This window comes from Chinchilla lanigera, unplaced genomic scaffold, assembly GCF_000276665.1.
Source record: "Chinchilla lanigera isolate Chin_1 unplaced genomic scaffold, ChiLan1.0 scaffold00012, whole genome shotgun sequence".
Lineage (NCBI taxonomy): Eukaryota > Metazoa > Chordata > Mammalia > Rodentia > Chinchillidae > Chinchilla > Chinchilla lanigera.
This window is the reverse complement of record NW_004955413.1, coordinates 30,098,054-30,110,066: the sequence shown is the minus strand read 5'-3', so window position 1 is coordinate 30,110,066 and position 12,013 is coordinate 30,098,054. Positions and strand designations below refer to the sequence as shown.

The 12,013-nt window shown below is 47.7% G+C and overlaps 1 protein-coding gene across 1 annotated transcript in view; it reads right to left on the bottom strand.

Moving 5' to 3' along the window:
- Nucleotides 1–5,198: 5,198 nt before the first annotated feature.
- Nucleotides 5,199–12,013, bottom strand: part of Atxn10 (ataxin 10) — a gene marked incomplete in the record, with an annotated part of 147,965 nt that continues 141,150 nt past the window's right edge. Inside the window, 2 exon segments of the mRNA XM_013511506.1 lie at nt 5,199–5,517; nt 6,151–6,337. Of these exon segments, the coding sequence (XP_013366960.1) occupies nt 5,511–5,517; nt 6,151–6,337 (194 nt within the window).

Genomic DNA, 12,013 nt, shown 5'->3' with positions numbered 1-12,013 from the left:
GCAGTTTCTGCCTTGGCTCAGCCAACCATGGACTGAAGACATGAGCCCAAATCAACCTCTCATCTCGTGGGTGTTGCAGCAACGAGGAAAGTGACTAAAATGGGTGGGTTCTTCCATGGTACCAGGAGGGATGGAGAACAGGGAGCTGCTGAGAATGGGGTGTTGCTGTTCAAGGGCTCTCAGAAGCAGAAGAGGAAGTAGGGGCTGGATGCTCAGGGAATCAAGGTTTTAGATGGCCCTGTGGAGTTTCCAGTTGCAAGAGTTGTGTGCACATCCACACCTCATGAGCCTCACAGGACACAGACGCTGAGGGTGCATTTCACGTGTCCACTTGACTAGTGCCAAATGTTTAGGCACTGCTACTGTGACTGCGACACATTTCCAGGTGAGCTGCACACTGTTTTTCTGCCTTCAGACCCGAACTGCAACACCCGCTCCTTCTAGGGTGGGAGCTGTATTGTGGCCTCTTCTGGGTCTCCACCCTACCCATCAAAATCTCTGTATTTGCCAGTCTCCATCATTCCACGAACCAAGTCTTCATAAAAGCCTGTCTGCACCCAGATTAACCTATTTGTTCTGACCCTCTAGAGTACGCTGACTACAGATTTCTGTACTGAAAGTCATTCTAGAGGAACAGAATTTTAAGGGTGAATATTTTGAACTGATGCACAGCATACAGCACTTACATAATTATTCATATTAGACACAGCACAGCAGCCACCCTCATTGTCTCCCTTATTCTCTTAGCATGCAACCTAAGATGTGTGGACTTTGTGTTACTTTATATTAACTGTTAATCTCATATCAAAGTTCCAGGACATCAAGCAGATAAGTAAACATCACTCAAGACTTGACCTTCCCTCCTGGTGGGCCAGTTCATGTTGAAAGATGTCTGCAGGTTCTCAGATCATGTCAGGCAGGACGGTGACCCTGTTGTTTCTTGATCTGAAGATGAGTGTGGCTTATGGAGATGCATACGGGGGCCAAGTTAACAAAGAGTGAACGGGTGGAGTCTGACTTGTGTCAACTTGGTCACAGGACACCCAAGTGTGGGTAATAATTCTGGGTGTGTCTATGGAGATGAGCATGTGGACCAGAACAGTGAATTGGATACCTTCCACAGGGTGTGGGCATCATCTGAGCCACTGAGGGGGCACGGAAGCCTCTGCTTGGCACCCTGAGTGAAACATCAGTTTCCTATCCTTGGACTGGGACTCTGCCCTGGCCCTGAGACAGGAACTCGTACCATTGGCTTTCCTGGGTTACACTGCTCTATTAGGTATCAAACAGTCAACAGCATGATTTGTTAAAATAGTATTGTCCTGACACCAGCAAGATAAACAGATCACACACACACAGCCTCCAGAAACAGACCCCTGTAGGTGGATACTGACTGATACAGAGCTGTTGCTCTCTGCAGGCCGCATGCCTCCTGGCTCTTGCTTCCAAGTACCTTAGCATTTTTCCCATCTTTGCACGTTTTACAATTTAAAAATTACTTTCTACTTTGTGTTGCCCATTTGTAGAAATTCAATGAACCCTTGTATATTGTCCCTGTATTCAGCAACCTTACTGTACTCTTTCTAGTGTGTGTGTATGTATAGTTTTAATCTTTTGTTGTACTAAAGGTTAAACTCCGGGAGCACTGAGCTACTTTGCATGTGAAGGCAGTGACCCCAAACATGCTTCAAGATGTGACCTGTCTCCCGAGCTCATTGTGGACACTCATTTGCTGTCACCGGTCATTTCCACTTGGGTGTCTTAAAAGCACCTCAAACTGAATTTGCTCAAGGTAGAACTCTGAATTCTGTTTTCCTTAAATAAAGCACACCCTGAGAATACTCTTCACACTGGTTTCCACCACCTCTGCCCAGCTGTCCAGTAAATCTCAGGAGTTATTCATACTCACTTCACTTACTCTTGCCTTCCATAACCAACCCTCAAGCACATTCAATGGATTCTCCTCAACACGAATCAATTTAAATCTCTCTCATTCCCACTGCCACCAGGCTGGTCTAAGCCACCAGTTCCAGTGGCCTCTGAGTTGCTTCTCTACTTCCTCTTCCCCATCTAGTTTACTTTCTAATGGGCAGCCAGAGGGACTGTTTAAAACCTTTGAGTCTTGTCACTCTGCTGCTGAATGGCCCCTGTGCCTGGTGCTCCCTGAGGAGGAGTTTAGGCTCAGAGTGGTGAAGCAACTTGTTCAAAGCTACACAGCTAGCAGGAGGTGATTGAAATTCAAACTCTGGTTGTCCCGATTGCAAAGTGTATGTTCTTCCCCAGGGCATCCCTTGCTCTATGTACAGGGCAACCTGCTCCAGGCATTTCAGTTGCACTTATTTCCCTTGCTCCCAGGAAAAAAAACCCTAAGCCTTTGTTGCTCACTCCCTTCCAATTAACTGCACCATTTAGTCATTAAGCATTCGCTGCTGTGTGACCTTGGGCGCTGATTTCTCATCCACTTGATGGGATTAATATTGGAACCAAGCGCTTTACGTCTAATAATTTGTGTTCTGATTCGTTCCTACGAGCCCCACCTTCAGTGATGAGGTCAGGGGCACAGGGAGCCAGCATGTCTTCAAAGGGCTGCCAACAGGCGTACAGACTGGATTCTCACCCTCACTCAAGCTCTCGCTTAACTGATGTGAAAATTAACATAGCACAACTTTCTGGGTAAATGATGAATATATATTATGTTCTTTAAACAAAAAATTTGTAACAGTGTTTGTAATTTAAGGTTTTACTTTAAGCACACACACACGATTATCAAAAAGCTGCAGCTTTTTCCATGAACACAAGTGTTTCTGGCTGTGACAAGGAAGTCTGATGAAAGAGCTGATATGCACTAAGTCCACAGAAAAATCTCGGCTTAAACACTGACACGTATTGTATACTGTAAGTAGTTCACTACATTCTTATTGTGCTGTATTTGACCTAAAAATAAACACACATATATGAAAAATGTGTATGGAAGAGGAAAACAGATCCTGTGTCACAGGGGAAAAATGACTATTGCAAACCACGTTTTGAACTCTTTTCTGTATAACGTGAGAATGCAGCTGAAGTGATCAGAACCTTGGACAGCACTTTCGAGGCCTTTTCCTGATCAAAGGAATGGTTTTTTATTAGGTCTTAGTATTAAGTTCTTCCTCAACTATTCTGCATTTAAAAATTCTGTTTCAATTTGGCTGCTTCTCACGTAAAAATTGATTGTGTGCAGAACTTGCTGATGATGGCAAGCACTTTTTTTTTATATTCCTCCCACAGAACTCGGCATTTTGAAACAAAAAATTTCATTCAAGGACAGAAATTAAAGACAGTAAGGGTAATTTGAATAAAATTAAATGCCAAGTGGTATTACAGTAGCAGATGATGACTTCAAAAAACAATGAGTGTAACACACACACATGTACATAAAACCTTAATTTTTTATTTAAAACTTGCTAACTGGTAGCCCACCTACCACCTCCATTCCTTCTCCATATCCCATTTTAACAAACAAACCCATCTTAGTAGTTCCCAAAACCCCATGGTCAGATCACCAAGTACTGAACAAAAGTATGTTTCTAAATAACCCCCACCCTGTGAGATGCATCAATATGGACCTAATTAACAGTGTAGTATTAAAATGATCAAAATAAATATTTCTGAAGCCTTCTCCATAGCTACAGCATTACAAAATAACTGTTCTGCAGAAGCTCGCTGTCAAGCAGAGAGCCTTTCTTCTCCACCTTTTAAAGCGAAGCAGGCCAAAAGCTTTGTTGGTTTGCTCTTGACAACAATACGATCACAAAACTCGCTGTGACCATTCTGTCTCTTTACAAATTCCGCGGGCTGGGCTGCTTTCTTCCCTTCTAAATGCCCGATTGAGGCGGTGACTTAATCCTCAGCAGCATGTACAACACGGTTCCCAGGAGCTTCAGGCCACTGCGGGAGCACAGGCGGGCTGTTGTGCTCGAGAATCCATCTCCCGAGGGAATCAAAAGCAGCCACAAAGCAGTCGGTGGCGTGTTTTCACCATGCAAGCCCCACATTTCCTATTTAGTGAACACAAGGCCACACCCCGCTCCGCATTCTCACAAGGCTCCCTTTTATCGATGCGTGTTTGTTATTATACGGCTCCCAGCGACATGTTTGTGTGATTCCACTGGTGTGCACACATCCATTGAGAGAGGAGAAAAGAATGCCTGCTGCAAACTTGTTAAGAGGGAAAAGGGGCTCCTACTGCTTTGCCTTTGGCCAGGCCTCTAGGAGAGGGGGATTTTAACTCTTCATGGCCCAGAACACCGTGACTTCTTGACATGTTTTACATTTTGTGGTGGCTTCTTTGCAGGTAAAACGTCACAAACACAAGGGGGAAAGGGTATTTCATAGAGTGCCGCAATGCCAGAAGCTACCGTTTCCTCACAGTCACGCAAGCTCCCTGGATGGCATACGGGAGCGCTGCTGTTTCCCTCTCAACAGGCTTAGGTTGTTCTTGCAAAGCGAATCGAGCATGGCTACCAAGAAACTCAGAAGCATTTTATTTTAGAAGCATTTATTTTAGCTCATAAAACTTTTGGTAGGGTCTCCACTGTGCTTGTTTTAGAAGTTTTAACACAGGGGTTATGAAAAAAATCTGAATCTACTAGTTTCGTGCTAGGCGATCATGGTGCGACCACTCGCTCATTTGGCCATTTTCCTGGCGATCCAGGTAGTTACGAAGAGTTAGTGCTCCTTCATCCATTCCACTTGTGATAAGACGTGAAGCGGAGGCAGGGAGATGGAAAGCTAGACACCAAGCAGTAGATAAAAATATTGTTTCCTCTATAACAAGGGCGTGAAGGTCGGTCAGACGCAGGTCTTCACCTTTAGCTGGATGGGGCAAATTCCTTGACTGTGAGATGACTTGGGACGGGAAGAGTTAAGGGCCCACAGTCCGCACCCTCACTCCCCCACATTCCAGAGGACAGGGCTCAGTGACAACACAGCATCTAACATGAGGAGGGTGGGTTCTCGAACTAATTAACTGGAAATGAGTCTTGTCAATGTTTTGGAAAGGCAGAAGGGGTGAAAAGAGCGTGCTAGAATTAATCACAGTGAGAAACTACTTCAACTGGCTGCCAGCATTCAGAAAACCCAACGAGGAGAGGCAAGGTGAGGGCGCAGAGTGACTTCCATCTGAAATGACGCACAGAATGCAAGCAGACGGCCCAGGCTTTGACAAATGAGGGCTGCACCCCCGAGAGAAGATTTATTATCTGCTGCCACAGTTAAGTACGGCCTACAACGCAAACGCATACGCTACCCAAGGGACAAAGGCACACAGACAGTTACACTGAATGCACACAAAGAAAGCAAAACTGGGCACTTTCACTTATAGCTCGCACACACTGAGCTCTATTACCTAAAGGATTCAGAGGTTCCCAAAGGTGGACTTGGACATCTTCAGACACCTGCAGTTTCGTATACTGCGAGGATGAAAATTCCACAAAACACATTGTGAGAGTTCAGATGTTTGGGTGGAGAGTTCAATCACTAAGAAGAAAAGGAAGCACAATGAAAAAATACAATGAGAATCATCAGACAGGGCAAAACCGCAGAAGTCTGAACAATGCTCACATGTAACCAGCAGAAACCTGAAACAGCACATCCAATGTCATACAAGGGGTTTTCTGCTTCTTTAATGGCAGTGAACATCAGTTATCTTTGACAGAAAACCTAATTTCTATCAGAAATGTACTTTAGACCATGTGTAACTTTCTCTTTTCCTTTTAGCAGTACTAAGAATTGGACTTAGGGCCTTACACATGGTAGGCAAATACTCTCCCAACTGAGCCACATACTCAGGCCTTTTTATTTTCTCCCCAAGTCTCACCAAGTTACCTAAGCTGGCCTCAAACTTTTGATCCTCTTACTTCCGCCTCCTCAGCAGCTGGGAGTATGGGTATGTACCACTATCCCCAGCTTAGACTGTGGATAAATTCTGGTATGCTTTCTATATTTCTCCCCCAGGAAGAGCTTGACAATTTAACCCTCTGAAGAAAGAGGCAACATAAAGCTTGAACAAACTGCCGAAGCCCGCTTCAGGGTCCTCTTGGGTGATCACACTGGAGGGTGTGGGAACAGCCCTGTGACCAAACATAAGACAGCCCACACAAGGACCCTTACCGTGGCGGGGGGTCACGAGTGGACTTCAAGATCAGCTTCTCCCCCCTCTTTTCAACTTCAAACCCCATCTTCTTGAGGAGCGAGGCATCTGCCAGGCCCTGATCCTCCAGCTTGGCGATCAGATCTTGGTTTTGGCTGTTGTCCTCGGTGAGGTTGCGGATGGCATACACCACCCACTGGGTCAGGACTGCAGCCGAGTGAAGGAATCAACTGCACACGGGCACGACTAGGACAGATCAGGGGACCTGGTGATAGCAATAATCCACAACCTCCGGCAAGGTTTCCCAGAGGGTTGTATGCCACAAATGTGTCCAAAGCAGAAAACATGCAGCAGACACAACACGCACGCATGCACACCTGTATCCAGCAAGTGTGATGCCCAGTGGCTGATGGCTGCAGCAGCTTCCTCAGGGTCCTATGAATGAATGCATGCATGCATGGGAACACTGAGCACTGAGGTTTATGGACACAAGAGGATCCTATAGACCTGATCACAGAGATGTTGGGGCACAGACAGGAAGTTGTTCTGTTTCAAGGAAGCCTAATTATCAGTAAGAATGATTTCCCAGGAGTCACTGTGGCATCTCCCTCATTTAGTGTCTGAGAGATGAAGCTAGAAGGCCTCTGACAGATTTCAATTCTCAAGCTTCACAAAGCATGTGACACTCGCTGCTTGCCTGTGCCTGGACCTCAACTGAACTGTCCCACTCACTGTCCTGCACCTCTAACTGCAGACAGCCAGGAAGACTATCGCAGCACTGCTGCATTATTTACTGAGGAATCAGGCTTAGCTGCCAGGGGTTGTGGGGCCCTGGGGAAATCACCAACTGTTACTGCACTGCCTTCAACAAAGGATCTCATGGAAATGGTTATAAGGACCCACGTTCAACAGCAGGAGCCAAGGGCCCCTAAGAGACCACTGGGGACGGGGCTGGGGTACCGTGCCCTGGTCTGGAGAGGATGACGGGGCTGAGGGAGGGATTCTTATAAACAGTTCTTCCAGAGAAAGCAGTCTGCCTGCCCACGGGTAGGGGCATCAGAAAAGGAAGTCCTTTCCCCTTGGGATGACCAGAGGCACCCACTTGGGCAGTGCCACAACCAAACGGTATCAGATCAACTGCTAAAGAGCCAAGCTCTGGTCTGCGTGGTGCCCCACACCATGGGAAGGACTGCTTCTGGGTCACCTCTACTTCCCCAGCCTAAAGTAAGAAGCCACAAAGCTGCTGGATCTTTCTTGCAGTTATCTGAGAAAGGGAATGAATCTAGCTAGGTTTTTTTTGTTGTTTATTTTTAAAAATCTGGTTCAGTAACCTCATAGAAAGCAGCAGAAATGAAATTTCCATGCAAGTCAGATGGCTGAAACATCAACAGCAGGGGTATTCAAGAGGGTTTGGAGGCTTTGAAGGTTTCTCCAGTCTAGACCCTGAAGGGCACCTAAGTTGGTTCACAATCCTGCTGAGCCCTCCTGGATGCCCATGGGAAGGCCCTGACGCCTCAAGCATGGCCCAGCCTGGCCTGCCTATCCCAGCTCCTCCAACCAGGCAGGCACAACACGGGCCCATGTGTGCGTGTGGCCTTGGGGCCTGGACACAGGCGCCAGAAGAGGCCCAACCATGACCGCTGGGTGAACGTCCCGACGGGTCTTTGAAGGTTTATCACCATAACCACTTGTGTGTATAAACAACTGGCCTTGCCCAGATGGCCAAGGAGAGGCACCGTCTGCCCAACGGATGCTGACGCCACACTGAGTCACCCATGGCGGGGACGTCCTTTCTCATCTGGCCATTTGTCTGTCACCCTTCGTGACAAAGCCCAGGTCCTTTATAAGGGTGTGTTTCTTTTGTAGTCACAACCCATAGAATTGTTCAGCGGCATAAAGCCTTACTCTAAATATTCCCCTTTTCCACAGTCACCAAACCTCTCCTATGTGCCAGTACAGGGAACAGAAGTGCGGTTTCCAGGTGTCTGGCAGTCTCAACTGAGCGTCCGCTTCACAGCAGCGGGTAATAATTCACGCAGGATGACACTATCATCACACAAATTCCCTTTCTCCCTTTCTGCAGAAAAAAAGGGGGCCACTGGCTATGACAAGAACTGACCAGGGAACAAATATGAAGAGGTGAATGCAGACACGCAAGTGTGTGAGTGGGGGATTTGGGTCCGTGTGTGTAACTGTAAGTGACAGAAGCAAGGCATTTCCTTCTTTCTGAAGCTTCCTGGTTATTGGTTGGGACATAACTGGAAGAGGAGGACCTGAGCCTCCCAAGGGTGCACTGTGAGCTCCTGCAATGGGGGCCAGTCGCTGGGTCACTGAAGAATCCCACACCCTTGCAAATGACAGCACCACGCCCAGACCTTCATGTTATCAATTACCTCACCCACTGGGGGTGAGTCCCCTCACACCACGGCCTGACACATCTCTCGCCAGGAGAGTCCCCTCACATCAATGGGCTGTCTACCCCACCCAGGAGCTGGCCTGCACGGGCACCAGCTGTTTCCTTTCTACCAGGGTGCACTGAGTACCACCTCCTCCAGCAAGACTTCTCTTGGTTAGCATCCTGGGGTCCCTCGACCCAGCTGAGGTTGGCTGCACCTGCCGCCGGTTTCCAGACCACTCTCGTCCTATTACACTGTACCTGCCTGCCTGCGTGTGTGTGTGTGTGTGTGAGCACCCCAAGGGCAGGAGCAGCACGGGGTGCGTTTCCATGTGCCCAGCACCCAGTCCAATTCCCTGCACACAGTGCCAAGCTCAATAGGTGTTTGCTGAAATCATGTAAGCAGTGACTGCTTGTTTGTGTTTCTGTCTGCGCTCATGACTGTGAACTTCTTGTAATGCGACAGCTGGTGTCTTGTTCACCTGTCTTTCCTTTAAGCTAGTGTGGTGCTGGCCATGCAAAGGCAAGCGCGCCGTGCGGTGGGGCGCAGCGACCTATACAGGCTGCAGCTGCTCGCTTCGTCTATGGTTTCCTGACTCAGGCTTTGCCAGGTTGATGGATTAAGGGGAAGTAGGCCAACACGAGTGTGACCCAGGCAAGGAAGCTGGACCAGAACACCAGAAACCAAACGACAGAATTCCCATGTGGATGGGGTGCAACAGTGATTTCCATCTTGTGCACCTCAGGCAGGGGTGTGGGGCATTTTTCTATTGTGCTTTGTGAGAACACTGTTAGCGTGACATTTTATTATCGATTCCGCCTCGAAGAGTTTGGTGGTTGACTTCTGCAGAAGAGACTGGCATGATGCCTATTATCACTGATAGGGAGAAGGGGGCCAGGGAAACAAGACTGTCCGCAGCTGGATCTTGCGGCAACCGCTTTGGGACAAACGTCGCAGGATCAGCAACTTCACAGAAACAGGGTGAAGCTCAAGCAGAAGAGACATTCCAAGTGCAGAGAGATGTGGAGGTGTGGGGAGGGGCGCTGGAGCCGACTCTGCAGCACCCTGAAAAGCAGAAGTGAGGGATGGCGAAGCACAGCCCTTGTTATTGAAGTGGATGTTTATACTTGTGCCTGTCAGTGGCGGTCCTGAGGAGGATGTCGTGAGGCTGGAGTTTGGGTGCTGCAGACTCCAGGAAGTGCCCTGTGTTCCCCGGTGAACACTAGCAGTGCGGTGGCTCACCTGTGTGGCAGTGCCACTCAAGGATCCCCTGCTTATCCGAACATCCACTGAGAGATTTGGGTACTACTGTCCAGGGTTTCAGATTCAAAATCCATTTTTTATAGTTATTCCTTTCTAAATTTTTTTTTAGAAATTGAGGGTATTATTTTTATCCAGTATTAGGCTGTAGTTCTCATTCTTTAACTTAATTTTTAAAACTGATACACAAAGACATAAAAACTGCACATAAATACGGGGTACTGAATGCTGCTTCAATACATGTGTACGTTATATGATATTTAGAGCTGGGCAAACATACCCACCCCCCCAAACACTTGCCATTTCTACAGGACTCAGGACTCTTCTGTCTGCTCTCTGAAACACAGTATGTGCCACCACTATCTACAGTCACTCTCCCGTGCAACAGGGCAGCACAGTGTCTCACTCCTGCCTAACTGTGACTTAGCACGCATTGGCCAGAAAAAAGGGCCCTTGCACAAAACTGAGTCAGAAGGGGAACACTGTGAGATGCAGCCTAAGAATGTGTGTGATCCCAGCCCCGGGTCATGAATATGCATGGCTCCTTGTTAGGAGGCCGGAGGGTGGATGAGGACCTAGTCGGTCCACAGGGTCATGAGGGAGACTAAAGCAAGTCCCAGTTAATATTCACATTGCCCCCTTGTCCCTCCCGAAGGAGGCAGTGAGCAAGAAAGAGTCAGGGAGAAAATTAAACATCTTCCCAAGTCTCTAATCCTACCAACACTTGAAGTGCTTTATTGTACGCTCAGCTTTGGACAGAGGCTTCCGAGCGTTTCCATAGCTACTACAAATAGAAGACATAAGCCTATTTGTTGCAAAACTGCCTTGAAAGAACCTGCAATCAGCGCTGACCGAGGGCTCCACGGCGCTGGCTAGCGCCTTGGCAGAACCTGCCGGTGTCATGACCCGGGTCACAGGGACTGCGGGGCAGGAAGCGCCGAGTACTGGCTCAGCAGCCAGCAAGGCAGCAGCCAAAACACCTGTGCCCAAGTGGTGTGTGGGACCCACGTGGCGGGCACAGGGGTCAGACTGAGCCACGGCTTTGGAGCAGATGGGTGATGCACGGCAGAACTGGGAAAACTCCAAGACCAGCACAGAGCTGGCCAGCGGATTTACATGCCAGACACAATGCTGAAGAGCAGTCAGGGGAGTTAAAGGGCAAGGTTGGCACTACTTGATAAGAAAGATTTCATCTAACACTAGGCAATACTCTCTGCAGGCCTCAGCTTCTGCTGCTGACCCGAGCAAGGCCACGGTTACCCCAGGAAGCTCTGAGAACAGGGCCACACACACAACAAAAATACTTTCAAATACAGCAGTACCTTGGTTCACGAACTCCCTATCGGGTGACAAACACGAACTTAGCCATCTTCCCCAGAATCATGGAAAAAATTCAGTTCATGACCCAAGGTGCCACTGTATTTCTTTTAGTTCTTATACATTTTAATGATTGGAAAAAATCAAAAGAACAATAGTAATGTGTGACACACGAAAATAAATCAATTCAAACTTCAGTGTCCACAAATTTCTGTTGGCCCCTGGCCAGACCCAGTCACCCACACGTTGGCTGTCCGGGTCTGCTCTTGAGCAAGGACAGCAGAGTTTGTGGCCATGAAGAGATGGCAGCTGCAGAGCAGAGACATGCACCACGTGGCCCCCTTCAGGAAGCCACTGACCCCGGCCAGGAACAGGGAAAGCACCAAGTGACACTTGCCAAATGAATACATAAATGAACTATTAAAAGTACTGGGGGTGAAACATTATTTAAATGAAAACAATTTAGTCTGTTTAAAGGTTTTTTTTTTTTTTTTTTGTCTTTTCCTACATAGATACCTGCATGTATTTTCATACTACATAAGTGGGTACTTCTGGGTAACAAGCATTTATTTTTGCTTCCAGCCCATAGGTTGAAAGCTCTCTTTAGACAACAAACCCATGGAGGCAAAGGACCAGAGGCTGTGCAACCTTCTGAGGCAGTGGGGTCCTCGGGATGCTGGGCTGAGACAGGCACTCATCAGAAGAAGCCTGCGCACTGGGCCTTTCCAAGCCAGGTAGGTGCTTACTTTGCTTCAAAAAGCTTTCCTCGAAGAAAAGGTGAATGGTAAACACCTCTGCCATAGCTGGACGAGAAGTATCTTCTCCGACCACCATAAAACGGCAGACTTTTTCACAGTATGAAGTAGTAGTCTTTAAACTGTTTTGCAAATGCCTTCTTTGAGTAAAAACC